Source organism: Lipotes vexillifer, unplaced genomic scaffold (genome assembly GCF_000442215.2).
Source record: "Lipotes vexillifer unplaced genomic scaffold, Lipotes_vexillifer_v1.1 scaffold1129, whole genome shotgun sequence".
In the NCBI taxonomy this organism is placed as follows: domain Eukaryota; kingdom Metazoa; phylum Chordata; class Mammalia; order Artiodactyla; family Lipotidae; genus Lipotes; species Lipotes vexillifer.
The window spans coordinates 3,354,846-3,381,898 of NW_006789022.1; the positions used below are offsets into that span (position 1 = coordinate 3,354,846).

The 27,053-nt window shown below is 51.7% G+C and overlaps 4 protein-coding genes across 8 annotated transcripts; 3 read left to right on the plus strand and 1 right to left on the minus strand.

The window, feature by feature from the left end:
- Positions 1-5,391: 5,391 nt before the first annotated feature.
- GNG3 (G protein subunit gamma 3) lies at positions 5,392-7,990 on the minus strand. The gene is made up of 4 exons (XM_007462137.1): positions 7,881-7,990; positions 6,694-6,894; positions 6,192-6,291; positions 5,392-5,916 (listed from the first exon to the last, which is right to left on the minus strand). Exons 3-4 carry the CDS (start codon positions 6,288-6,290, stop codon positions 5,788-5,790), a joined length of 228 nt encoding a protein of 75 aa, XP_007462199.1. The 5' UTR covers position 6,291; positions 6,694-6,894; positions 7,881-7,990; the 3' UTR covers positions 5,392-5,787.
- BSCL2 (BSCL2 lipid droplet biogenesis associated, seipin) lies at positions 5,600-18,150 on the plus strand. Of its 3 annotated transcripts, XM_007462134.1 has the most exons (12): positions 5,600-5,629; positions 7,282-7,503; positions 10,031-10,347; positions 12,197-12,278; positions 15,180-15,323; positions 16,130-16,264; positions 16,452-16,549; positions 16,981-17,122; positions 17,265-17,331; positions 17,505-17,591; positions 17,687-17,767; positions 17,911-18,150. In XM_007462134.1, exons 2-12 carry the CDS (start codon positions 7,315-7,317, stop codon positions 18,051-18,053), a joined length of 1,485 nt encoding a protein of 494 aa, XP_007462196.1. In that variant the 5' UTR covers positions 5,600-5,629; positions 7,282-7,314; the 3' UTR covers positions 18,054-18,150. The 3 variants fall into 3 exon arrangements, with proteins under 3 accessions (XP_007462196.1, XP_007462197.1, XP_007462198.1); XM_007462135.1 differs by lacking the exon at positions 5,600-5,629 and having other exon boundaries at positions 6,889-7,503; positions 17,511-17,591; positions 17,911-18,143; XM_007462136.1 differs by lacking the exons at positions 5,600-5,629; positions 7,282-7,503 and adding an exon at positions 9,332-9,436 and having other exon boundaries at positions 17,511-17,591; positions 17,911-18,110.
- Positions 18,151-18,894: 744 nt separating this feature from the next.
- LRRN4CL (LRRN4 C-terminal like) lies at positions 18,895-20,194 on the plus strand. The gene is made up of 2 exons (XM_007462138.1): positions 18,895-18,955; positions 19,497-20,194. The coding sequence occupies exon 2, from the start codon at positions 19,502-19,504 to the stop codon at positions 20,192-20,194; it is 693 nt and encodes a 230-aa protein (XP_007462200.1). The 5' UTR covers positions 18,895-18,955; positions 19,497-19,501.
- Positions 20,195-21,879: 1,685 nt separating this feature from the next.
- On the plus strand, positions 21,880-25,918 carry UBXN1 (UBX domain protein 1). Of its 3 annotated transcripts, none has more exons than XM_007462139.1 (10): positions 21,880-21,910; positions 23,513-23,600; positions 23,740-23,793; positions 23,882-23,988; positions 24,075-24,144; positions 24,306-24,497; positions 24,592-24,643; positions 24,760-24,876; positions 25,409-25,601; positions 25,774-25,823. In XM_007462139.1, exons 1-10 carry the CDS (start codon positions 21,880-21,882, stop codon positions 25,821-25,823), a joined length of 954 nt encoding a protein of 317 aa, XP_007462201.1. The 3 variants fall into 3 exon arrangements, with proteins under 3 accessions (XP_007462201.1, XP_007462203.1, XP_007462202.1); XM_007462140.1 differs by lacking the exon at positions 21,880-21,910 and adding an exon at positions 23,353-23,412 and having other exon boundaries at positions 25,774-25,907; XM_007462141.1 differs by lacking the exons at positions 21,880-21,910; positions 23,882-23,988; positions 24,075-24,144 and having other exon boundaries at positions 23,334-23,600; positions 25,774-25,918.
- The last annotated feature ends 1,135 nt before the right edge of the window (positions 25,919-27,053 follow it).

Below are 27,053 nucleotides of genomic sequence, written 5' to 3' on the forward strand. Positions count from 1 at the left end.
AGGGCGGGGGAGGGGGGTGGAAACAAACAACAAAACTGTACATTTTTTTTTAAAGTTTGTTGAAAAGAATATTGTCTTATTCTATAAAACATTTCAAACCTAGTTAGATATTTGTAATCAAAAAAACATTTGCTCAGAAAGCAGCACTTAGGGCTGCCTGTCCTATACCCTGCGGTCAGACAGGAAAAGAACTGAAAATGTCACCCTTTTGACGTTCTGAGGCAGCTGGACTAGCAGCCGATTAAGGGAGAGTGATGGCGAGGTAGTGTGGAGAGGGTGGGGAGGCGAGTGGGGGCGCTCTCCATACAGGCAGGAGCGGGGACAGAGGGAGAGCTTGTGACTGGGGCAGTGAAAATAAACGATCGGCTCTTATCAATCACTTGCACCAACTAACCGTTTGTATCTTCTTTACCGACCTTTCCCTCTTGGGATGTCTGGTCCGGTGGGCTGGGAGGCCATAGTGTCCCTATCTCCACGTTCCTGTGCCTTTGTGCTGTTTGGCTGAGGCATGGAGACTACCAGTTGGGCGGTTCTGTTATATAGGATCCCCACGCCAGGGAGGCCTGGGGACTGTTCCTGATTGCAGAGCAGAATAGCTTGCAGCCTCTCTGTATCTGTTAATGGATTTCCATAAAATCCGGGGGAAGAGTTGGGGTTGCAGCCCTCAGCCTGAAGACTGTGATTTGCCAGTCTCTACTCTCTGTCTTCCAAGGTTGAGACAGGTGGGAAGTCTCTGAAATCATCTCTGTTAGAGAATCTGTCCTCTTATAGTTCAAGAGAAGGAACGTTTCTCAGGGTTTCAGCTCACACAGAAACGAAGCAGGATTCTTTTCACTGCAGCAGGATATGTATATAGGTGAATCCTGTGGTGTGGGCTACCAGGCCCAGGCGCTGAGAATAGCAGCTATTTTCTACAGTGTGGAGGGCCGGGGCCCTGCTGGCTTTTTTGATACACAGATAGAGAGTGAATAGAAAAGGGGAGGGTGGGGGGTGGGAGGCAGCTCCGTGGGGCTGCTGGAACTTGGGAAGAGCATGAATGTGAGCGTGTGCAGCGTGTGCATGAAAGAGAGCACCCCTTCCCGACTTGATGTCCTCCTGGGGTGCCTTCCCTGTGTGTCCCAGAGAGGCCTCTAGCCAAGAGACTTCAGCCGGGAGAGTTATTGTTTTGTAGCTTTACCAGCGCAACCCTCCCAGTTCTTGACAGACAGCTTCAGGTTGTGGGCCCAAGAATACGGGTGGATTATGGGAGCGCTCCTTTGATACTGAGCTTCGTTTCCATTCACCTTCCTGCTCAGCATTGTGTCAGCCAAGAGCTTACTCAGCGAACACCACACATTGCTGCACTTCCTGGCGAGGGGAGCCCTGGGTTGTGCTACTAGAAGGTACTTCACTTCCATTTCCTTACCTGGGCAGCCCTCTGTTGAAAATTTTGTGCTGAGATTTGACCTCTCTCCCCCTCTCCCACGGTTACTGCCGTGCCCAGGAGGGCGCGCAGGCCCTCGTCCTGGCCCTCTAGTCGCCCTTCTGCCCCACAAGGACCTCTAACCCGGAGGCTGGAATGGGGGGCTGGTAGGCAATACGTTTGCTTGCTCAAAATGATGTCCTTTCTCTGGGCACCTGCTTTTTCTGTGGTGCCATCAAATGGATTTGTGTGTGGCAGTGGGTGAAGTGATTGCATGAATTTTTCTGTAACCCACTAACTTTTTATTATCATTAAGGGGAGTTTTTGATAAAGTTTTGCTCATAGTGTCAGGGAGGTAAAAAGAAGGAGGTAGAAACTGGAGCCCAAAGAGATTCCCTTAGGGCAAGATTATGTTATAACAGAAAATTGACTCTGAGGCAGAAGCTGCCACCCCTATTCAAACGTTTAGTTCTCCAGCAAATAGCATCTTTTTATAGTCTACAACATGGTTCGGGGATGCTAGGCCCTCAGGACCAGGGGGACAAAGCTTAAGCCGCTTTGGGTTTTTTTGGGGGGAGGGGAGGTACTTGCTGTTAATTTTTGACACTAGAAAGTCATTTTTTTTAAAAAAAAAAGCTTTTTCTAGGTGGGTGGAGAGTGAAACTGCCACGTCCTTGTCGGTTTAGTCCAAGAGATCACTCGCAACAACAGTAGATGTCTGGGTTTTGTTTCTGTCTGTTTTTTTTATTATGAAAAAACAATGTTAAGGGGGAAAATGTGGATTAACAGGCGGGATCCCTACCCTTGTTTTCCTTAGAAGACTTGTTTAGTGTTTTATCAGACGTCTGTTGTAGTTGTAGATGGAAAAGCTTGTGAGAAAAACAAACACCACATGGAGCCTGTAAATGTTATTGCACAACCTGTAAAGCATTCTTGGAAGTGGCCAGTAAAAAAGGGTTTTACCATTAAAAAAAAATGTAACTGTGTCATTGTTTACATCTGTAACTTTTTCCTCCCCTGTTCTCATTACAACATTATGGCAAAAATGTAGGCACGGTAGCTTCCAGTTTTAGAATAAATAACCATTTGGATTGAATTCACCCTCTCTCCTGTCGCTGCACTGACTGGGTAGAGTGTGTCATTGGGGGCTTTATTTCTGATGCTGCTCCTCAAGTTGTACTGGGTTCCAACCAAGGTTAGCTTTCCTCTTTCACAGCTTTTCTCCCTTCCTATTCTGCCATGCTTTCACTTGGGAACCAGCCATACCTTCACTCGGGGTCACTTGGGGTTTGTTGGCTTACTTAAGTGCTTGCTTTTTTACTAAGAGCTTGAGTCATTGGAGTGGAAGAAAATAAATTATAACTCATGACCTCTGTGTATTTGGCCTATACTAAAACCAGTTGGATGCTTGAAGTTAAATGTAGGGTTCCATTTAGGAGCCAGATTGAGTTTATTCGTAATTACCACTTAAGAGGAAAAGCCTACTTATTCAACAGAAGATGTTTGATGGGGATTCTTTCCTAGTGACTATGTAGAATGAGAAGGTAACTTTAATTGACAAAAGCACTGCTGCATTACTAGCAGCGAACTGATATTGATTGTAACTTCTGATGAATGGCCGAGGACTTACTAAGGCTGGGCTCCCACAGGCTTATGACATCCAGTGTTTTGAAGTAGTGGTGATACAGGTATAGTTACTGCTCTAAACGCCTCCCTCTGTACATGGTAGAGATTCCCACCCCAGGGCCTTACAGCTTTGGGCCCAAAGGCTATCCTTGATTTCAGTGTCTGCCCATTCTCTAGGATATTTAAAGTTACTCAGTGTTACAGCTAATAATTTAAAATGGTTATTTATAGCTCATGCCTTGTCTCTAATAACCTCTAGACACCCCCCTTTGCCCCCAGCTAGGGCTGCAGCCGTTCACCCCTAATCTGATGAGTATGAAAATTGAATGTGTAGAAAAATTGAGCAGAGGTTGCTTTTTTTTTTTTTTTTTTTAATAACCTAACATCAAGATTACATTTATTGAGCACTTCTGACTTCTTACCAAGTCTGAGCTGATGTGGGCATTTTCACTTACCCCTCTGGAATTTGCCCAACACTGTAATACCTTAGGAAAAGAGAAAGATTCTTCTAGTGCCTTCTATGCCCTGCTTGCCATTTAAGCATGTATAGTACAGTCGTTGGATATCTGAATGCCTGCCATATGCCAGACACTGACAGGATGCAGGGATTAAACAGACTTGATCCTTAGAGGAGTTTTCAACAGGCACTAAGAAAGAACCAAGCAGGCTCCTGAACAGAATGGGGGTAGGTCCCCACTTCAGGAGGGCAGCCAGGTTACTTTCCTTGGTTTCTTCCTCTCTAGGATGAGGGAATTAAATATCTCCAGGGCCTATTAGGGCTCAGGAATTCATCAACAGCGGGGAAGCTGCTATTCCTGAAGGTGCCTCAAGTTCACTGCGTACTCCTGGAGCCTGTGGAGACGTCCATAGGAAACTTAAGTTCAGTTCCTGGTAGAACCCCCTTTATTCCTTTGGTTTCCTCTCTGTCCCCCTCCCCTGCTGTCTTCCTGTGTGAAGGTGTGGGGAAGCTGGGGGCGATGTGCTGTCTCTAATATAGGTCACCCCCTTCTGCAAGGCAGCCTCTGGCAGCCGACCCTACCCGCAAGTGTATCCCAGGACAAAGCATGACCCAGGCTTGCCCCGGGAAGCATGTGTCACTGGGTAGAGAGAGGGTGGGGAGTCTTGACAACCCATGAGGAGCAGACATCCTGAGACTTACTTTCTCTGCCTTGGCCCTGGTCCCACCTCCGTATGTGTCTTTCTTTCCCTTGGAAGGTAACGGCTTCTGGAAAGGTATGCTGGGGCTTTATAAACCTCCGCCAAGTTTGAGTCCGGGAGGCGCTCCTGAGACAAACCTCTGGCCGGGCAGCTTGCTGGACCACTACGAGGGGTGGTAGGCGCACCAGGGGCGGGGACACTGCTCCTGGCGGATGTGGCAGAAGGGCCCTGAATGGGAAGTGGGAGAATAGCAAGCCCCAGTTCTAACAGGAAGCACAAACTGAACAACTAAGGGCTTATCCAACTCCTAGGGAGAACAGGAAGCGACCAAGGAACAGCGCCCCGAGCCGAACGGCGCCGGGCATTGTCCTCACACTTCTGTTTCCGCTCCAAAGGAGTCTCTACTAGGCAAGATAACAGAGACCTAGATTCTCTCATAAGTTCCACGCGACCGGCGCCTATTGCTGGCGTGCTTGCTGGGACCCCCTTGTCCCATGATCCTTGGCTATAGCCGCCAGTGTGCCTTCACCTGGATCGGGTGGACGTCAGCTTCCGGCCTCCGGGGTGGGTAGGAGTGGGTATCGAGTTGACAAGGGAAGGAGCAGCCATTTTGAGACAAATGAGCACGGAAGGGACCATATTGAGAACTCTGGATGCCTGGGGCCGCCATTTTAAGTATGGGCCCAGCCGAGAAGCCCTGTACGGTGAAACGCTGTGACATGCGGCCGCCATATTGGTGCGGATCCCCTTTGGCGGCGGCCATCTTGAACGGAGACCTGCTGTGGGCGTCGCCATCTTAGAAGTAAAACGGCCCCTTCGCAGGAACTGGAACCAAGCTCCGCCCCTCTCACTGGGTACCCCGTGTCTGCGACTGCCCTTCGGAAGCCCTCCCTAAGTCCACCCCGTTCGGTCTGTTTTCATTTTCACTTGTCTTCATTGCTCTTGTGTGTGTGTGTGTGTGTGTGTGTGTGTGTGTGTGTGTGTGTGTGTGTGCGCGCGCGCGCGCTCTCCGTAGCCTCTGAGTGTCTGTCTGTAACTTAATTCTTCCACTTGAGACGTTCTCTTATGCCCGCCATCCAATGTCTAACCCGCTTTGACTGGCCCTGTTCCCTGGTTATGGCAAGCTTTTCCACCTGCCGCACCCACTCCCAAATCTATTGACTGATGATCCTATCCCCCAAGAACGGTAACACAGGAGCTGTCCTCTGAGACTCCGGATGACTTTATTCTTCAAATGGCTTTACACTTCCAATAGTTCCAGGTGAGACTGAGAGCAAGCACCCAGCCCATCCCTCTCTCCGTTGTCTGAGCGGGTTACAGAGGGAAGCGGGCAGGACGCTGGCAGAGTCTGACAGCCCTTCTGTGGGTGGAGCTAAGGGTGCCCCGAGTCACGGGGTGCTTTGGGTCCGCCTCAGTGGGCGAGGAAATGGGGTCGGCAGATAGGTGAGGGAGGGCGTTGTGCTTCAGCTAACCTCACAGGGTTGGGAAAGGGCTACGGATGGGATGCAGGGACCCTAGGGGGCTCACCACAGTTCCTGACATAAATGAGGAAGGGCCCGGGAGAGGGAAAGGTGAAGAGTTGTGAGGAGGGACAGGGCAGCTCAGAGGAGGGCACAGAAGAATTTCTTCTCCCGGAAAGGGTTCTCCGAAGTGGGCACAGGGGTGATGAGGGGATCCTCACAGGCGTGGGCATCACAATAAGTCATCAGGTCTGCTGCTGCCTTGGACACCTGGGGCACAGCCAGGAGGGGAACTGTTAGCCAGAAACCCTGAAATGGACTGCAGCCTCCCTCCCCAAATGGATGATCTTTTGCCATCTCTAGGGCTCCTTAAGACAGTCTTCTCTTACCTCATCACCCACAGAGACCTGGGGCCAGCTCTCCTTACAGATCCCAAAACTCCTCCTGTGATCTCAGGGAGTCAGTGAAAGAAAGCATCTCTTATCCTGAGGTTTGGGAACCTACGGTACAGGCTGCCAACTAATGGGATCCAGGGCCCCACCCACCTTTATCCGGCACAAGCTGGCTTCAATCTTAAGCTGTTCCACCATCTTGCGGGCTTGCCCAATACTCATAGTGCTGTTCACAGGGGTCTCCCCTTTCATCCTGGAGAAAAGAGAGAGCTCAGAGCATGATAGGGGGCCCTGCACAATCTCAGCTGAAGGCCCCCCTCTCTGCTTACTCCTCATCAACCTTTACAAGACCGGGTCATATGCCCCAACAGTTTACTCCCCTCTTATCCCAAACCTCCGTGGTCTTTCCCATTCCTGTCTTCCTCAGCTAAGGAAATGGAGAAGTGGGGTGAGATGCTCCCCAAACTCCTACATGGCCTGGGCCACAGATCATTAAACATATAAATGATTTAAGGCTTCCGAGCCCTCAAGTTATGTGTGTTCCCAGCTCTGAAAACCACAACTAGAAAGAGGCCCGCCCTAATGAGGAGAGTACTGAACCCCCACCTGCCCCCTTGAGCCCCAAAGGGAGAAAAGCAGGATGCTCGCTACTCACCTGAGGCCACGGGCAGCGACAGTCCTGGGGAGAAGGATCGTGGGGTGCACCAAAACCTTCTGCCTGAGATGGGTGCCCCACCTTGCAGGGAGTTGCAGCTGAGAATATCTGACGCAGCAGCACAAGGCCACTGGGGAGGGTCAAGTCAGAGGCCAGTGGAGGGCTGGTCCCAGTTTTTGCAGCTCCAGCACTGGTTGTTACCTGAAAGATGAAGGATGCTAGAAGGAGCTGCTCAGATCCTGGCACATACCAACTGTCTGGCCAGTGGGGGAGCATGGCTGCTGCCTGCAGCCCCTGTGCACGCCCCCACTGTTACTGTCTCACTACCTGCCCCTCCCCCATTGCAGGCATCGAGAGTCTGGGCTAGAGACCTCCCCAAAGGAGCTGGAAGTAGCTGAGTCCCAGGTAGATTCCCCCCTCAAATGGGGTGGTCTGGACCTGTGACAGCCCCTGCAGTGGAGTCAGTACTGACTGCGTGAGACCCTGCTCATTTGAAAATCTGACATCAGCTGGGCAGTCGCCCCCTCCATCCCTCCTCCCTCTACTCTGACACAGCATTTAACACCTGAATCTTCACTTCTCTCCCAGGGATCCTCCATTCCCCATATCCAGGAAAATGTGATGAGCTACAGGTATCAGCTTCTAGATCACCACTTTAACGTTCTAGCTACAGGTACTCGAGTGGAAGATCCAGGGGCAGCGAGGTCCATCAGGAAGATGTCTAAAGAAATGGCAGACCAAGGAGAAGAAGGAGCAGCTGGGGAAAGAGAGGCATGCAGAGATCGGATCAAAGAATCGGACAAAGACGAGGTAGAGGGGAGAGTCGGTGGGTGTTTCTGGAAATAGATGGGCTTCCTGGGTGTGTGTGTGTATTGGCTTGAGATTGCCTCCCACGTCTGCAGTGTTGTGCTTGGTGCTGTGAGATGTACGCAAAGATGTACACAACACTGATCCTTCTGAGGGATCTTATTTGGGGTGAATAGACATATACAAAATAGAAAGTGCCACCGCCAAAACCTAGTCTAGATAATGCGCTGTGGGGACTCTGAGGGAAAGTCTAGTTAGGGTCGGAGGAGGTTGATCACGCATCGTAAAAGCTGGAGACAAAACACGGGCCTGAAATGCTACCGCTCTTGTGACTAGGGGACAGCCAGCCCGCTGGCGCAACGCGCAAGATGCACAGGTACCCGCAGATTGCAACGTTCTCGGGGCGAATGCTCTCTGCCTTGGAAGCCCACAGATCCAAGGAGCTGTGGGCAATGAAAATCAGCGCCAGCTGGATGTCCGCCTCTCCCCCTCTTCGGGGGTTAAATGGCGGATAGTGAAGGTGTGGGCGGAGGGCCGTGATTGCGGCCTCGAGGGGCGGGCTGAGGGATCCTGCTGACTCATATCTGGAGCATATCTTGGGGCCTGGAGGGAGGCGCCTGTCCCCTTCAGTTTTGGTATCCGGAGGGTAACGGACCGCAGGAACGGACGGTGCCGGGCGCAGGGAGGTAGGAACTTGGCGGCCCGGCAGGTCCCGCCCCCTGCACCGGGCCCCGCCCCAGACGAGCCCCGCCCCCAGTGCTACAAAGCGGGCCGGCGGAAGGGGGAGGGACTTCCCCGGGAGGCGGAAGTGCCTTCTCGCGGTTGCCCAGACAGCGCGCGGCTGGTGAGTCTGCATCCCTGTGGCGGCCCACTGGCTGGGTTCTGTGTTGCTGCGGTTGGGTGGGGGCTCCGGGTGCCGCGCCCACCGCCGATCCAGAGGGGGCTGGCGGGGAGTGGCTGTTGGCTGTAGGATGCCCAGCGCGGAGTGGGGCGCGGCCCTGTCTGAGAGCGACTGCAGCTCCAGGAGGAGAGGAGAAGCTCGGTAGGGAATTGTGGCTGCGCTGAGGTTGCTGGCTTTGAGTCCGGCTATGCGACCTTAGGCAAGTCGCGCGTGCTCTCCGTGCAGCCACCTCGCAGTGTGGAATCGTGTCATCGTGTGTGTAAAACCGCCTTGGAAGAATTTTAAGGTGCTCATCCTCTGTATGTTACGTATTACTATGAATGACTGTCTAGGTGGCTGTCCCAGAATCAGGTGACCCGAGGATGGGTTCAGCTGAGGAACTCTAGCACAGGTGGTGAAGAGAGCACAGTGGAGGAAAGGAAGGGATAATTGGCTGAGAAACGCAATCAATTGGAGAAAGGCCATATGAAACAAAGACTTTGCTATGTCTTGCTATCTCTGGTTCCTCAAAGCCAGTCCGGTAAGTTTGTCCTTTTTGTCCCCACCTCCCCCGTGAAAAGAGCCATTCTTTCCCCTTCTCTGTCTTTTTCCAGGAACCACCAGCTGCTTCATCCCATGGCCAGGGGTGGCGTCCAGGTGGCAGAGCACCTAGGAACTCAAGGCCTGAACCCGGGGCCAGACCCCCTGCACTCCCCATCATGGTCAATGACCCACCAGTACCTGCCTTACTGTGGGCCCAGGAGATGGGCCACGTCCTGGCAGGCCGTGCCCGCAAGCTGCTACTGCAGTTTGGGGTGCTCTTCTGTACCATCCTACTCCTGCTCTGGGTGTCTGTCTTCCTCTATGGCTCCTTCTACTATTCCTACATGCCGACAGCGAGCCCCGCCCCCAGTGCTACAAAGCGGGCCGGCGGAAGGGGGAGGGACTTCCCCGGGAGGCGGAAGTGCCTTCTCGCGGTTGCCCAGACAGCGCGCGGCTGGTGAGTCTGCATCCCTGTGGCGGCCCACTGGCTGGTTTCTGTGTTGCTGCGGTTGGGTGGGGGCTCCGGGTGCCGCGCCCACCGCCGATCCAGAGGGGGCTGGCGGGGAGTGGCTGTTGGCTGTAGGATGCCCAGCGCGGAGTGGGGCGCGGCCCTGTCTGAGAGCGACTGCAGCTCCAGGAGGAGAGGAGAAGCTCGGTAGGGAATTGTGGCTGCGCTGAGGTTGCTGGCTTTGAGTCCGGCTATGCGACCTTAGGCAAGTCGCGCGTGCTCTCCGTGCAGCCACCTCGCAGTGTGGAATCGTGTCATCGTGTGTGTAAAACCGCCTTGGAAGAATTTTAAGGTGCTCATCCTCTGTATGTTACGTATTACTATGAATGACTGTCTAGGTGGCTGTCCCAGAATCAGGTGACCCGAGGATGGGTTCAGCTGAGGAACTCTAGCACAGGTGGTGAAGAGAGCACAGTGGAGGAAAGGAAGGGATAATTGGCTGAGAAACGCAATCAATTGGAGAAAGGCCATATGAAACAAAGACTTTGCTATGTCTTGCTATCTCTGGTTCCTCAAAGCCAGTCCGGTAAGTTTGTCCTTTTTGTCCCCACCTCCCCCGTGAAAAGAGCCATTCTTTCCCCTTCTCTGTCTTTTTCCAGGAACCACCAGCTGCTTCATCCCATGGCCAGGGGTGGCGTCCAGGTGGCAGAGCACCTAGGAACTCAAGGCCTGAACCCGGGGCCAGACCCCCTGCACTCCCCATCATGGTCAATGACCCACCAGTACCTGCCTTACTGTGGGCCCAGGAGATGGGCCACGTCCTGGCAGGCCGTGCCCGCAAGCTGCTACTGCAGTTTGGGGTGCTCTTCTGTACCATCCTACTCCTGCTCTGGGTGTCTGTCTTCCTCTATGGCTCCTTCTACTATTCCTACATGCCGACAGTCAGCCACCTCAGCCCCGTGCATTTCTACTACAGGTGAGAGGGGTCTTCTATCAAAGTAGAGGAATCCAGTGAGAGAATTGCTGCAAGGACCCTTGGAGCTTATTCAGGTCAACCGCCTTATTTACGGAGGAGGACACTTGAGCCCAGTGTGCTTATACTGATTTATTTTATAGCCCAAGGTTGGGGCAGGTCTGGGCTTGTAGGGCTCTAGGGTCCTAGTCCTGTCTCTGGTTACTGGAATCTGGTTAAAAAGAAGAAAAAAAAAATCCCTCTCCTAGATTGTCATTATGAGGGTCAGTTCAGTTTAGGCTGGATCAGACCTCTCTCAGGGCCACTGTAGACTTCTGAGCCAACCCAACCCCTTGGGTCATCTCAGAACTAATCTGGCCTTCAGTAGAGGAGGTATTAGGAAAGCAGTAGGTTTGCCTTTTACATTACTTCTTCCCACTCCCGGATAGTCTGCTGCAAGAGAATTTATGGAAACGCAGGGTGTCTGGGTACATAAACTCCCAGAGTCCTACTTCTTGCCTGGGGCCTCAATTCCTTCCCATTTTACAGACCCTGCCAAATTCTCTCCCCTTTTTCTTTTTTAATTTTTTTATTTTTTTGCGGTACGCGGGCCTCTCACTGTTGTGGCCTCTCCCGTTGCGGAGCACAGGCTCCGGACGTGCAGGCTCAGTGGCCATGGCTCACGGGCCCAGCTGCTCCGCAGCATGTGGGATCTTCCCGGACCGGGGCACAAACCCGCGTCCCCTGCATCGGCAGGCGGACTCTCAACCACTGCGCCACCAGGGAAGCCCGTCTCCCCTTCTTTTAACAATGACTACAGGACCAATCAAGAGGTGCTGACAAGGGCACTATTATCAATGGTCCAAAGTTGTTTTTTTTTTTCCCTGTCCTGAGTCTGTGGTCATGAGCTATAATTTCTAAGGCAGAGCTGCTTAAACTTTTATTTATTTATTTTATTTTATTTTATTAATTTATTTATTTATTGGCTGCGTTGGGTCTTCCGTTGCTGTGTGCTGGCTTTCTCTAGTTGCAGCGAGCGGGGGCCACTCTTCATTGCAGTGCAAGGGCTTTTCACTGCAGTGGCTTCTCTTGTTGTGGAGCACAGGATCTAGGTACGCAAGCCTCAGTAGTTGTGGCACACGGGCTTCAGTAGTTGTGGCTCACGGGCTCAAGAGCGCAGGCTCAGGAGTTGTGGCACACGGGCTCAGTTGCTCCGCAGCATGTGGGATCCTCCCGGACCAGGTCTCGAACCCGTGTCCCCTGCATTAGCAGGCGGACTCCTAACCACTGCGCCACCAGGGAAGCCCTGCTTAAACTTTTAAGAGGCATGATGGCCTGGCCCCTGGCCCAGGTTCAGCTTATGAAAGCTATGGCCCTTCCTGCCATAAAAACCTATATATATGCCCATGTGCAATTTTGCCTACAATTCAAAGGGTTCGTGAGCCTCTTAAAGATCATCTGTGGATCCCTTTGGAGGAGTTTTCTCAAACTAGGCCCCAGACCAGAATTCCTAAATCAGAATCTGGAGGAGTGGGACCTAGGGATTTGCATTTTTACCAGCTCCCCAGGTGAGTCTTTAGAAAGACTTAAGTCCGAAACTATTCAACTAAGTGTCCATAGGTTCCCATTTAAGAATGTCTGCCCTAATGAAAGGCAATAAATGGAAGTAGCAGGAAGAGAATTAAAGACTCAATCTGTTGTCTTGAATCTCCTGGCTGCATTTCTTCTCCATCTGTCTCTATAACAGAGAAGTTTGCCCATTCTGGGAGAAGGGATGGGGGATAGGAAAGGGAGCCCTAGGGGCCAAGGATGTGTGCGGACAAGTAAGGCAGACTCTATAACTTAGCAGAGTATCATCCCCATTCTCATTTAGGACCGACTGTGATTCCTCCGCCTCCTTACTCTGCTCCTTCCCTGTTGCCAATGTCTCACTGGCTAAGGGTGGACGTGATCGGGTGAGTACGGGAGCTGAAGAGAGGTTTCATTAGAGCTTTGATGACTTGAAACAGGAAGGCTTGAGAAAGACCTGAATGTCAGGGACCGAGTAAGAGATACTAAAAGGAAGGCTTTCAAGGAAAAGGGAGGTTAAAGAAAAAGTCCAAATGAATTGTGTGGACTATTCTTTTCTCCTTCTTAAATTGTTTCAGCCAGGCCATATCTACTAGATAAGGTGTATTTTAGATCTAAATGAACCTAAATTAATAGATCAGCTATCTCACAGAACTAGGATGGGATCCACCCAAGAGTTTTGAAAGTATGTTAAATTATGAAACCGTTGACAGATATGTGTAACCTGTCATTACAAAGGGTACTGTGCCAGAGGACTGGCCAAATGCCAGTATGCCTTCAACAAACCTGGAAACCCTGGGGAATGCAGAATGGGAATGCATCCTTCTCTATTAGGCAAGCTGCTGGAGTATCTGAAAAAGGGTAGGATCCCAGAACACTTCAGAAGGATCCTGGAGGATCAGGAGCATTTCTGCTCACCAGAGTTTTCTGAGTTGTCAGCAATGTAATGAGAAGTCATCAGAAATCACTTATTAAGAGTTTAAATACCATTTGAAAATGATTTTTCAAAAATTGTACTTGGGAGGATACTGACCTAAAGATAAAAAACACAGGATAGAAATAAATGGTCACTCTGAAGGGAGGAGTGTAAGCTGTAGAGTCTGGGGCCCCCTGGAGTTGACAATACAAATAACCTGGGAGACTGTGTATCCTGTATCCTGTGACATCTTCCAGTTTACTGCAAGGGTAACACTATCCAGAAAGCTTACCAGGTGGGATGAGTGGATCCCAAATGGAGATTTCAAAGTGGTGAAGTGGGGAAGGGAATTCCCTGGCGGTCCAGTCGTTAGGACTCCACACTTTGACTGCCGAGGGTCCAGGTTCAATCCCTGGGGCAGCTTCACAGTGTGGCCAAAAAAAAAAAAAAACTGGTAAAGTGGAATGTTGGGCATTGCAAGACAGATTATCATTTTAGTTCTGCTACTTAGGAAAGTAACTTGGAGATTATTATAGAATGTTCTGTAAAAACATTGGTTCAATGTGTTTTTGTGGTTTAATAATAATAATAAATGGAATATATTGAGAGGGGAATAGAAACAAAGCCACAGTACATTTGCACCTGGGATGCTGCATGCATTTGTGTGGCTGCCCATTGTACATCATAATGGTTGGTGACTCAAGGAGCCTAAAACAATCGGGTACCAGGCTGCTGGATGTGGAAGGAATGGAAGGATGAAGGGTGAGGCCTGAGTCCCTGATAATTAAAGCAGATTGATCATTTCATTCATTTCTAGTGAACATTTTTGAATGAATGCATGAAATAATGGGTCTTCTCTGTGTGTAACACCTTGTTTAGAAATAGAAGATGTGGTCCTGCTTTCAGGGAGCTCACAGGATTGACAGAAATCTACACATTGCATTAAGTAGCAAAGATGCAGATTCTGCATTTCAGAAGAATTTGTGAAGAGTTAGACAAGTGTGAGACTATGGAGATGGTGCGGCTCAAAGTGGGCCTTTTAAGGAAGGGTGAATAATGTGTGGGAATGGAGGAGAGGGAGAACCTGCCCATCAGGCAGACAAATGCAAACAAAGGCAGGACTCATTCACAAGATTCTGGTATTCGATTTTGTGGATGCCCTTGGAGGAGATGACATAATTACTGGCTTAAAAAGAAAAAAAAATATATAAAAATCTTTATTGGGGTATAATTCACGTAGTGTACAAGTCACCATTCAAAATGTACAGTTCAGTCGTTTTTAATATATTCAGAGATGAGCAACCATCACCATAATCAATTTTAGAACATTTTCATCACCACAGAAAGAAACCCATACCCATTACCTAGCATTCACTCCCCATTTCCCTCCTGCCCACTCAGAGAACTACCTATTTTAATGTTTCAAATAATTCAATGAAGCAACTGGCTTAGATTCATCTGGCCTCTACAGGGGGGTAGGAATCTCGTGGAATCCATTTTTGTCAAGACGTAATTCAGACTGAAAATAAGAATCTGTATAAAGAAAGACTTCAGTCAGTGGTTTTCCACCTATTACCCTACGGATAAAATGCTCAAAGTACCCTCATAACCATATCTAGATTTTGGAGCTAGTACGCTATTAGGGTTAGGGGAAAGTTTTTTTCAACTTCTTTTTTTTTTTTAATCCACTCCCTCTTTGGTTAAAACCAGAAGCTTTACCGTCACCCCTGTGATCCTTATGTATCACCCTGAGGGGGTCATGCATAGGAGAAGCATAGCTGAATATAGGATTAGAGGAATATAGGAACAGTCAGGAAAAACTAGGTATGTTTGGTGGCACATCTTTAACCTTTTGAGGTTAATCCCAGTGAAGAAGCCTTCCTGTGTGAGTCTCAGGGTTCTACCAACAGAACCAAGATAAAGGACCCAGAATGACATAAGATGGTCTTGAGTGACAGTGACTGTGCGACAGCTGGCTAGGGAGATGGTGAGCATTTCTGGCACTCGGTTAATTAATAATGTAAGTGAAGGTAGGCTGGGGCTGGGGGGATGGCCTCACGGGGACAGAGAGACCTGAGTCACAGATGGCCCAGTTGGCAACATGACGGTTCACTTTTGGAAAAGCAATGTGACACAGCCTTTCTCGAATAGAGTGATTCAGTAGAGCAGACAGGATACTGAAGATCTCAGAAGTGGGAGGGATCCAGCCACCAGAAGGGGGCAGCACTTTCTTGGGACCAGAGAGATTGAGAGGCCTGTTTTGAGAGCGGAGGGTTGTGGCAGAGTGTTTGGAGGGGAAGCGGGGAGGTGGTACAGGGGCAGCGCAATTAAAAAAAAATTTTTTTTAAAGAGATGGGGCTACCTTGGGCAGGTGCTGATGTATGGACAGCCGTACCGCGTTACCTTAGAGCTTGAGCTGCCAGAGTCTCCTGTGAATCAAGATTTGGGCATGTTCTTGGTCACCATTTCATGCTACACCAGAGGCGGCCGAATCATCTCCACCTCTTCACGCTCCGTGAGTGTTCATTCCTGGCCTGTCTAGGAGGGTGTGGAGAATGATGACAGATGTCAGAGTATCTGGGTAGGGCTTCAGGAGAAAACACCCCAGCTCTGAAGTCACAGACACATCAGGATAGGCAAGAGGTGTCAGTTTACCACACAGACAAACACCCCCTAACATCTGATGAGCATGTCCAGCTTTGGGGTAAAGTCTGAAGAGCAGAGCCACCCTGAAAACAGGGGCTTCTTTGGAGCCAGGCAAGCCTGACCTCGAATCCTCACTCAGAAACATGCTAGCCGAGGGACAGTGTACTTAACCCCTTAGTTATGAAGTAATGTAAGTGAATATAGTAGTAAGTCCCTCATAACAAGACTAGTTTGGATTCAATGAGGAAATAGTGGGTGTTCAGTAAATGTTAGACTCCATTCTTAATTATCAACAGAACCGCATCATGAAGCAAATCCCTGAATGTCCACATGGGGGGAAAAGCTTCAGATGGTACACTGGAACATACAGTCTGTTCTGGATTATAGAACCATTTGCGGGGAAGGTAGATCAGAGACAGTGTGGGGCTTCACCTAGGAGGGTTTCTTAGAAAAGGGGGCTTTGTTGTATTGGAATAGAGACACGCGGCCGGCTAGGGCAGGGCAGGGATGTCATTCAAGTGTTTGCGATGGTTGGGTCAAGACTTGGGTTTTGGGGGCGTGGTAGGAAGTGAAAGTGAGGGAGCAGGGACGGGGAAGCAGCAGCCTTCCTAGCCTGCTCAGGGGTGGTGGAGGGGCAGGCACCCGTCCCCAGCCTCTCCCTCCTGGCCCTGGCAGGTGATGCTGCATTACCGCTCAAACCTGCTCCAGATGCTTGACACACTGGTCTTCTCTAGCCTCCTGCTGTTTGGCTTTGCAGAGCAGAAGCAGGTCCTGGAGGTGGAGCTGTACCCAGAATACAGGGAGAACTCGGTAAGGGGGGAAGGAGGACTAGGACACAGCCCTCCCCACAAGCCCAGGATTTTACCTGAGGAGCTTCTGGGCTCAGTCAGGAGGGACAGCAGTAGAGGCTGGAAGCGGGCCTCAGATTGGCCTGGTAAGAATGACAGCGGCAGGATCCTGGCCTGATGTGCTGCCACCACTGCCCACCCACCTGCAGTATGTGCCGACCACCGGAGCTATCATCGAGATCCACAGCAAGCGCATCCAGCTGTACGGAGCCTACCTCCGCATCCACGCCCACTTCACTGGGCTCAGGTGAGGAAGCACCGACGTGACCTGGGCAGCTCTCGTGGGGCTGTCCTTAAGTGAAGAGGGTCCTAAGCAGAGGCGACGGGTTTTACAGGTTTTACTTAGGCCACAGATTCTCAACCCTGGCTGCACATCAGCATATCAGGTCCCTGGGGAACTTTAAAAACTACTGATGCCTGGGCCCCACCCCAAGACCAGGATTTGTTAGGGTCATACCAGGCCGTCAGACTTTTTGAAAGCACCCCAGGGAAAGGTCATGTGCAGTCAGCGTTGAGAACTGCTCTCTTGAACACATCGGCCCAGTGGGTGGGAGGCAGGGGATGCAGCCCAGCTGTAGCCAAACTGGTGACTCGCCCTATAAGTTATTTCTGGGAAATGAGAAGGCTGGTACTCCCTGGTAGCTGCTACTCCCCTCCTGTCTCTGCTTCCTGCTTCAGGTACCTGCTGTACAACTTCCCGATGACCTGCGCCTTCGTTGGTGTCGCCAGCAACTTCACGTTCCTCAGCGTCATCGTGCTCTTCAGCTACATGCAGTGGGTGTGGCGGGGCATCTGGCCCCGACACCGCCTCTCTTTGCAGGTCGCAAAGGACCCCTTTCCTCTCCCCCTCACGATCCTTCTTTGGGGAGTGGGCAGGAGCATCTTGGGGGCTGGGGCTGAAGGGCCCTGATCACCGGTGAGGGAAGGCAGTCCTTGCTGCTCAGGAGTTTCCCCCACTACAGGTAAACATCCGAAACAGAGACAGGTCCCGCAAGGAAGTCCAGCGGAGGATCTCTGCCCATCAGCCAGGTAAAGGTGATGGCTGGGGGCTGGGTGAGGAGGCTCCTGCGCCGTCCAGTATGAGGCTTTAGGTGCTCACATACCAAGCTGAAGGTCAAGGCGAAGGCTGAATGGGGTGAAGTTGGCACTGCCGTCCAGGGGCACCTGCCCTAGCCCTGCCCTGTCCTCTACCCCTTTTGGAGGCACAGGGCCCCAAGGCCAGGAGGAGTCCACTCAGCTGTCACCCATTACACAGGATAGTGAGAGCCGTGCAGATCCCTCGGAGCCAGGTAAGGTGCAGCAGCCCGACCTCCTTCCTGACTCCTCTGAGCCCTCCCCTTCAGCCTCCTCCAGACTGACCTCTGCCCTCCCCCTGGGGCTGCAGAAGGCCAGCTGTCTGAGGAGGAGAAACCAGATCAACAGCCCCTGAGTGGCGAGGAGGAGCTAGAGCCCGAGGCCAGTGACGGTGAGGGGCACTCTGCAGCGGGACCTGGGTGGACTGGGGTTGGTCTGTGGCTAGGGAGAAGGCCACGTTGCGTTGGGTGGGGGCAGGAGCCCCTGGTCTGGAATTTCCCATTTGGGATTTCGTTTCTCCTTCCCCTGGCCCAGGTTCAGGCTCCTGGGAAGATGCAGCTCTGCTGACGGAGGCCAACCTGCCTGTTTCTGCCCCTGCCCTTGCCCCGGAGACCGTGGGCAGCTCTGAACCCTCCACAGGCACTGTCCGACAGCGCCCCATTTGCTCTAGTTCCTGAAGAGAATAGGGCAGAGTCCCCACACTCCAGCCCTTTCCCCCCTGATCCCTTTTCCTTTCTGGGGCTCCCCCAATAAACTCTTTCCATGCCAGCTGCCTCCCTGACTCTGAAGTAGATTCAGGGCCATTTGAAAACGTGATGTTCCCCAGGCATCCCCCACCCGATTGGAGGAGGTTGTCTTGTCAGGGGCTACCGATGGGGAAGACCTCCAGACCCTGGACTATTTCAGGCACATCTGTTTCCATTCATCAGCTTAGGACATCCAAGGAGCGAAAGCCTGCCCACTCCATCCATGTGACTCTCATCTCCCTCTGGGGAGGGGGATAGCATAGGGCGGGTCTGGAAAGCTGGGATACATCATTCTGGCCTCCGTACCCCTCCCTTTCTCAGTCCATTGGGAGGCAGAAGACAGGAAATGACTGCCATGGATGTGGTATGATTTTTTACTGAAACAGCATTTTGTAGCCCAGGCCCCATGCTGTCCACAGCTATTTTTCTCTCTGATACCAGCCAGGTGGCCCCGTCCTTTGTGTCCCCTCCTCACCCCTCACATGACTTCAGCCTTTGGATTCTCAGCTCCTGGCTGCTTTCCACATTCCACTGCTCTTTCAGAACCCAGGCATCCTGGTCTCCAGCTGAAACCGCTGCATGTGGCTTCCCCCACCCCTGGCCCCGTGACTCAGGCCCTCTGAAGGGACCAGCCCTCTTCTTGGCACTCACCGGGGAGGGGGGCAGGGGAAGGGGGGCCAGGTGGTGACATCACAGTTGAGGGGTATAAAAGCTTTGAACCAAAACAGAATTGAAATTGAAGACACTGAGAAAACCTGACTGCGCAGCCTGTGCTCCTGGGGACCTCTTAGGACCCCCGGCCTGCTACTCACTGCATCAAGGCCTACCCACTGGTAAGGCGCTGCTTGTGAGTCAGGGAGGTGGGGGGCAGGCAGGGACCAGGACTTGGATAGGTGGGGAGGGAGGGTTCCAGGGCCTCTGGGTCCCATCTCTTCTCCTTTCTCACTTGCATCTCCTTTCTGGGTTTCTGCATGTGTCACTGACTGATTGATACTTATTTTACTTAGATGGTCTCTCTGGGCGGCAGCTGGGAACTACCCCGCCTTCCTTCCCCAGCTGCGTAAATCATTTACTCCTCTCCTCTCAGCACTCAGTTTATTCATTAACTGTTTCTGGTGCTTCACGCATTGCTGGTCGCACACTTCTCTCTGTCGGGTCAGACGACATTTTATTCTTTTTCGCCCAAAACCAAGCACATAGGCTGTTCAGAAGTTAGATGACAAAGGGGTGTGTCGTCTCATTTCCACCTCCTTCCTGTTCTCTTGGTCCCCATTCGGTCGTGTTTCCCTGTCTCTAGAGCTTCTGTTGAGGGAGGGGGGCCTGCAAGGTGTGAGGGCTGGCCGGCCTTCACCCTTCCCCCTCCTTCCCTTCCAGACCCCATGCCGGGATCTCCCCGCCTTCTGTGGCTCCTGGCTGTCACCTTCTCCTTGGTTCCCAGAGCGCAGCCCTTGGCGGGAGACTTAGAAGAAGAGGAGCAAGATGAGACACCTTTGCCGGCTGTCCCCTGCGACTACGACCGCTGCCGCCACCTGCAGGTGCCCTGCCAGGAGCTGCAGAGGGCCGGCCCGACGACGTGCCTGTGCCCCGGCCTCTCCAGCGCAGCGCAGCCGCCCGACCCGCCACGCCTGGGGGAAGTGCGCATGGAGGCCGAGGCGGGCCGCGCCGTGGTGCACTGGTGCGCCCCCTTCTCCCCGGTCCACCAGTACTGGCTGCTGCTTTGGGAAGGCGCTGGGGCTCCGCAGAAGGGCCCCCCCCTCAACTCGACGGTCCGGCGAGCGGAGCTGAAGGGCCTGAAGCCCGGGGGCGCCTACGTCGTATGCGTGGTGGCCGCCAACGCGGCCGGGGAGAGCAGCGTGCCCGGGGCCGAGGGCCTCGACGGTGCGGGCGGCCCCGCCTTCGGGCCCTGCGGCCAGCTGACCGTGCTGCCGAGGCCGCTCACGCTGCTGCACGGGGCCGTGGGCGTGGGCTCGGCGCTGGCCCTGCTCAGCTGCTCCGCCCTGGTCTGGCACTTCTGCCTGCGCGAGCGCTGGGGCTGCCCCCGCAGAGGCCGCCCGAGCGGCGCGGGACTCTGAGGCCGCCCGGGGGGCCCCTCCGGCCAAGCTAAGCCCGGCGCCGCTCCGGGGGAGGTGGCGGCCCCGACAGACGGCGGGATGGAAGGCCGGGCGCTGGGCCCCCCTGAGTCGGTTCAGGCCCCAGACTTTCCACTCTGCCCAGAGCTTAGGTTTAGGAGTAGAGAAGGTCAGCAAATTTTTTCTTAAGGGACCAGAATAATTTAGGCTTTGTGGTTCCAGGGGATAAAATCGAAGATATCATGTAGTTCTCACACAACCATGTAACCATTTAAAAATGTAAAAATCATTCTTAGCTCTTGGGCCCTTACAAGTCAGGCCCTGGCCAGATTCGGCCCGTTGGCTATGGTTAGTCTTCTGTCGTACAGCCTCAAAAGGGCCCTGCCACTATGGGTGGCTTCCGTGGGGTTTTGAGAATAAGCTGCTGCGGTATGGGAGTCTGGGGCTAGAGACCACTCCTCCTCCTTCTGCCTTTTTGTTTAGATAGTGAGCATGCGCACTGAGTTAGACTCTACCTGTGTCTGAGGCGGGTGGAAATAAATGACTGACATGGAGTGGAGAAGAGAAGGACTGCCCAAGCTGCTGTCTGGGACAAGCTTGCGGTTTTGCTAGTAAAAATATAATAATAATAATACAATAATAACAAAGGATTCCCCCTCCCCCATTTGTGTTTATTGTATATTCACTGTAACACCATTAAAGGAGATGTAAAAGGAAGACATTTTCAAATTTCATGATCCTTTTCAATTCCCTGTCCACACACCGATTTTTCGGAATAGTATACATACTTTCGAGTTTATTTTTAAATTAACTGGATGTAGAAAAGTCGAAGTTGCTACACAGTTTATTCCTCACTTTTACTGATCTTATAACCTTTTCTTAAATTATAAAAGTAACACATACAAATTTCAGTACTGAAGAGGATAAAATGAAAGTTCCCCTCCTCCTCAAGAGGCAATTGCCTGTAGCAGAGCAAATTTTTCTCTAAGCAATGCAAATTTATTTTTTTAATTTGATATATTATGGACAATGTTCCATGTTGGTAAATCACAGCCTCCTTAGTTATGTGAAAGGCATAACTTTCCATTGGAGGATGCTCCTTAACTGATAGTAGCCTTGGCTCTTTGTTAGAACGTTTGTCTTCAGTGTTTGCTATGGACATCCTTGTTTGTTTGTGTATCCTCACATGTTTGTGTATTTCCATAGGGTACTTACTTGGAAGTAGGTGAGAGAGGCAGTACTATACAATTTAATCATTCGTCTATTATTGGAACTCTAGAATAAATTTAGAACACATTTGTTATTTAGAATACATTCACCACATTGCCGTGAATACTTTGTCTTTTTAATCTGATTTCTGTATTTCCTCAGCATTTATTCATTTACAAATTATGAGGGCCTACTATCTCACTTTTTTGTTTTTTTTTTCCCGTACTTTTTCTTCCCTACTATCAATATTAAAGACGCGCTTTACATGCTTTCGTACTTAATCTCTATCACAGTCGTTCTAAGAGATGGTGTCACCTTTTCACAGATGAGAAGTTTGAGGTTCTAAATGGTTTGAAGCTATTCAATACAAGTAAGGAGGTGAGTTAGGACTTCTCGACACAAGTTGCCCAACTCCATAGCTGATGATCATTCCACCACAGAGAGGCAGCACAGCCTAGCGATTCCAGCACGCACACTGCATGGGTTTGAATCCTAGCTCTGCGACCTTCGGTAAATTATCTCATCTTTCTGTGTCTGTTTCCTGTGACTAATGACAGTATCTACATCATATGGATTGTTGTGATGATTAAATATGAATTAAGCATATAAAATTCTCTAGTGCATATATTATCAATATCAGCAACTTATTATTATTCTGCCTCCTAAAAAACATTTAAAGTGAGCTTTAACTTAAGGGACCGAAAAAACAAACAAACAAAAACAAGCAAAAAGCTTCCCTTGTGGCGCAGTGGTTGAGAGTCCGCCTGCCGATGCAGGGGACACGGGTTCGTGCCTCGGTCCGGGAAGATCCCACATGCCGCGGAGCGGCTGGGCCCGTGAGCCATGGCTGCTGAGCCTGCGCGTCCGGAGCTTGTGCTCCGTAACGGGAGAGGCCACGGCAGTGAGAGGCCCGCGTACGGCACACACACACACAAAAAACTTAAGGGACCTAACAGCCTAGGTAGTGGCGGCGGGCTAAGTAATCAACAACACTACACACCAGTGGGACAAATGCTAATCGAGTAAATACCGGGGCTGGGAGATGGAGAGGGGGTGGTCAAGGAAGCCTTCCCTTAGAAAGCACACCCAGGGACTTCCCTGGTGGTCCAGTGGTTAAGATTCCGCGCTTCCACAGCAGGGGGCGCAGGTTTGATCCCTGGGGACCTAAGATCCCACATGCGTGCGGCCAAAAATAAAAAAGGAAAGAAAGAAAAGAAAGCAAACCCAGGGTCCAGTCCGAAAAACGACTGGGAGTTAACCAAGCCCACAGAAGAGGCAGGACATCCCAGACACAGAGGGATGGGTATGTGCAAAGGCCGGGAGGAGGGAGAGTTTTGCAATCTGCACAAGTTACCCTCAAGTGGTGAGAGATGAACTCCGCACCAACTACCAACATTTACACAGTATAGTCTTGCCAGGCACCTAAGGTTGGTGCTATTGTTATCCTCACTTTACAGATGGGACATTAACAAAAGAAAGGGTAGGAGGAAGCCAGACTACCAGCATTTAAGTTTCGTCCTAGGTGACTGAGGTGTCATGGAGAAATCTTAATCAGGGAGGTGATGACAGGATCAGTTATTGTGTTTTGCAAAGATCCCTTTGGCAGTAGCACGGAGGATAGCTCAATTGCCGGAGAGGATGAGCAGGTCAAAGGGTGCTTACATTTCTATGGCTCCTGATAAACACTGCTAAATAATTTTCCAACCGGTTGCGCTAAGGGGCCATATCGAGAGCTGTCTTCATTCGCCCAAGGGTCTCAGGGCGGCATCGCCCTTCTACACCGCTGCGGGGCACCCGGGCTTGGGCGGGGGAATGTGAGCTGCCTCCCGGGCCGCTACTCCCACGCCCCGCCTGTCCCCTCAGCGCCAAGTCGGGCCGCTGGGCCAGGCCTGTGTTTTCTGGCTCTCTGCGGCACCCATCCACGTCCGCCTCCACGTGACCCAAACAGATTCGGGCACTTCCGCTTCCTCTAGGCTTTCTTCTCGTCGGTGTCCAGGGCCGGTCCGGAGCCAGTGAGTAACCGAGCGTCCGGCTGGGGCCGTAGGGGGCGGTTTTGCGCGCCGGCGGGGGACGCCCCGTGCTGACCCTCTCCGGCCTTCTCGTCCCCTCCAGGTCCCCGCGGAAGCGGCGGTGGCGGCGTCATGGCGGAGCTGACGGCTCTGGAGAGTCTCATCGAGATGGGCTTCCCCAGGGGACGCGCGTAAGGGAGCCCCCTAACACCCGTCCGCAGGGGTCGCCGACCTGTCCAGGCCTTTATCCCAGCCTGGCCTCAGGCTCTACGCCCCAGCCTGACCATCGCCATGGTTCGTGGGCGCTATTCACGGTGTTTCTGCCCCCAGGGAGAAGGCTCTGGCCCTCACAGGGAACCAGGGCATCGAGGCTGCGATGGACTGGTGAGCGCTCAGACCGGGTAGCAGGTGACTGGGGACTCCTACGAGGGGAAGCCTGAACATTAACCTCCCTCCCGACTTTCCCTGCCAGGTTGATGGAGCATGAAGACGACCCAGACGTGGACGAGCCACTAGCGACCCCCCTTGGACATATCCTGGGACGGGAACCCACACCCACTGAGCAAGGTGGCCCTGAAAGTCCTGACGGAGGGACCCAGTGTGATTATTCAGGAGGGCCTGAGGAGGAGGATGAACGGGTAACAATACTGATTGCTTGTTTGTAGGACCTGGGTCTGTTGTGGGAGAAAGCAAACCCATTTTGACTGAAGAGGAAAGACAAGAACAGACTAAGAGGTTTGAAAAACAAGCTCACATTTCTGAGGCTCATCCTCCACCTCTCCCCAGAGGTGTTTGGGACTGTGTTCCTGGATTCTGTTTTCTGAATCCCTTGTTAATAAACACAGCTTCCCAAATTATGTCTATTTCTCTTGAACTCTTTCCTCTCTGCAATACAGGATGTTGGAGCTGGTGGCCCAAAAGCAACGGGAACGTGAAGAAAGAGAGGAGCGGGAGGCACTGGAGCGGGAACGGCAGCGCAGGAGACAAGGGCAAGAGTTGTCAGCTGCCCGACAGCGGCTACAGGAAGATGAGATGCGCCGGGCTGCTGAGGAGCGGAGGAGGGAAAAGGCTGAAGAGTTAGCAGCCAGGTCTGGGTGCTGGGGGTGTTGGCTAAGAGATGAGAAAGGAATCAAGATTTGCTTTGTCAGTGTCTGACCTACTTTCGTTCTGTCTGCATTCCAGACAAAGAGTCCGAGAAAAGATCGAAAGGGACAAAGCAGAGAGAGCCAAGAAGGTAGGTGATTGGGTACATACTGAGGGTAATGAAATAGGGGGACCAGAAAATCCCCTTTTCTAGCTTCAGAGGGAAGGGTTGGGCTTCGTGCCTGATTGTTTAACTTTGTCCTCCAGTATGGTGGTCATGGAGGTTCTCAGCCATGCCCACCAACAACAGAGCCAGGCCCCGTTCCCTCCTCTCCCAGCAAGGAGCCTCCCACGAAGCGAGAGTATGACCAGTGTCGCATACAGGTACTGATTCTGATTCCTGTCTTGCTCCTGGGACCCTTTGTTGCCTTGTAAGGCACCCAGCCCAGCCCAGAGCTTTTTTCAGTTATGTTCCCTTTGCCAAACCTCTCCCATCTTTGTAAATGACTTTTGAAATCCTGCCTCCTCTGCTCTTAGGAAGATATCAAATTTTACTTGCCCCAGTCTCATATAAATCTATCTCTCTTTCTTATTCAGCAGTTAACTTCTCACTTGTTCATCGTGTTTTCTTTTGGCTTATTATACAGTTATTTGCACGATGTGGTACCTATCCAGATATTTTGTGTAATCTTGTCTTTGTTTTCCTTAAATTGTGAGGGAGCTAGGAGTCTCTCCTTTCAGTGTTCAGTAAAGCCAAGCCTAAGTGGTTGTTCATTAGCTGCTTTAAATAGTAATTATGCTGGTTCAGTCTCTCTGAGAGGAAGGAGAAGCCAGCTTTGCTCTTTTCCTTTTCCTTACCTGGGCACTTCACTCAGTCTTCACACTCACAATTCTGTACTTCTGTCTTGCTTCCCAGGTCAGGCTGCCAGATGGGAGCTCACTGACCCAGACATTCCGGGCACGAGAACAGCTGGCAGCTGTGAGGCTCTATGTGGAACTCCACCGTGGGGAGGAGCTGGGAGGGGGCCAGGACCCTGTGCAGTTGCTTAGTGGCTTCCCCCGGCGGGCCTTCTCAGAGGCTGACATGGAGCGGCCTCTGCAGGAGCTGGGTATGACACGTGGGACCTGAAACCAGGAGGGGGATAGGGGACATGCCTGAGAAAGGAAGGGATGCAAAGAAGGGACTTTGTGGAGATAGTGTGAAGCCAGGAATTGGGGGGTGCGGGGAGGGTGGGCAAAAAGCAGATCTTTTGGTTCAAACCTGTTTCGTTCCATCTTCAGGACTTGTGCCTTCTGCTGTCCTCATTGTGGCCAAGAAATGTCCCGGCTGAGAGGCCTTTATCCCACCATCCTTCTCTGACCTCTCTTCATCTTTGATAAAGCACTGACATTACCTTCCTAATAAATAGACCCTCTGAGTTCTGTATGCGACTGACTCCTTCCTGAATGGCCGGGAGGGACAAAAGGAAGGCTTTTAGAACAGACCCTATGCTTCCTCTTAAATTTCCACAGGAGACTTGTTTCTGATCTCTGGGTCTGATAAGTTGCTTGGGAGGTTGAAGGGGAGAGGTGCTGGAGTGTGGGGTGTACCTTGGATAGCATCTTTTGCTCCTATGGGTAAGGCAGTACCTAAGCCTGAAATCCTTAGCTATGTGCCTTGACTTCTTTAATTAAGCCTAGTTTCTTCTTTAGTAAAACAGGGATAATAGTGCCTGTTAATTGGGGTTGTGGGGGCTTCCGTAATGCTGATGTAAGGTGCTTTGGCACCGTGCCTGGCACCTGGTAAGTCCCCTATTAAGTATTAGCTACTAGAAGGGTAGTTTTTAAAATGTGGCCATTCGGGCTTCCCTGGTGGCACAGTGGTTGAGAGTCCGCCTGCCGATGCTGGGGACACGGGGTCGTGGCCCGGTCCAGGAAGATCCCACATGCCGCGGAGCGGCTGGGCCCATGAGCCATGGCCGCTGAGCCTGCGCGTCCGGAGCCTGTGCTCCGCAACGGGAGAGGCCACAACAGTGAGAGGCCCACGTACCGCAAAAAAAAAAAAATGTGGCCATTCACAGTGAGAGGAGCCATAGTGTGACCTTCACAGCTACATCTCTTCTGCACTAAAAAGTATTGAGTACTTAATATATACCACACAGTTTTAAGTGCTTTGTATGTATTAACTGAGATATGAAGGCAGTATTATCTAGCTGTAGGTACAATGATCCCATTTTAGAGATTGGGACACCAAAGCACGTGACTTGTCCAAACTGACACAGCTAGCAAGTAGCAGAACCTGGACACATCTCTGGGGAGCGTGACTCTAGGACTCAGGCTCTGAACTGCCGAGCTCTGCTTGTGCTGCTGCTGCTGCTCACCTCATCCTCGTGCTCCCTCAGACAGCTGCTGACCTCCCTCCTCTCATACCCCGACTAGGAAAGAGACCACAAGTAAACTGTAAAGGTTGCACATGACAAATGTGCTTAGCTTATGACTTCACCATCTAGTAGCTGAAAACTGCACCAATGCTCATATCTGGGTTTACACCTCAGTGTTACCAAGCTTTATTTAGTGTGTTC

Bases quoted from the DNA above. Each gene is read 5' to 3' on its own strand.
- GNG3 (XM_007462137.1), bottom strand. From the start codon at position 6,290: ATGAAAGGGGAGACCCCTGTGAACAGCACTATGAGTATTGGGCAAGCC. The intron at 5,917-6,191 runs GTGGGTGGGGCC...GCTGTGCCCCAG, and splicing joins CCAGCTTGTGCCGGATAAAG to GTGTCCAAGGCAGCAGCAGA.
- BSCL2 (XM_007462134.1), top strand. From the start codon at position 7,315: ATGAGCTACAGGTATCAGCTTCTAGATCACCACTTTAACGTTCTAGCT. The intron at 16,550-16,980 runs GTGAGGAAGCAC...TTCCTGCTTCAG, and splicing joins GCCCACTTCACTGGGCTCAG to GTACCTGCTGTACAACTTCC. The intron at 17,592-17,686 runs GTAAGGTGCAGC...CTGGGGCTGCAG, and splicing joins TGCAGATCCCTCGGAGCCAG to AAGGCCAGCTGTCTGAGGAG.
- LRRN4CL (XM_007462138.1), top strand. From the start codon at position 19,502: ATGCCGGGATCTCCCCGCCTTCTGTGGCTCCTGGCTGTCACCTTCTCC.
- UBXN1 (XM_007462139.1), top strand. From the start codon at position 21,880: ATGGGTTTGAATCCTAGCTCTGCGACCTTCG. The intron at 23,601-23,739 runs GTAAGGGAGCCC...TTCTGCCCCCAG, and splicing joins GGCTTCCCCAGGGGACGCGC to GGAGAAGGCTCTGGCCCTCA. The intron at 25,602-25,773 runs GTATGACACGTG...TTCCATCTTCAG, and splicing joins GCGGCCTCTGCAGGAGCTGG to GACTTGTGCCTTCTGCTGTC.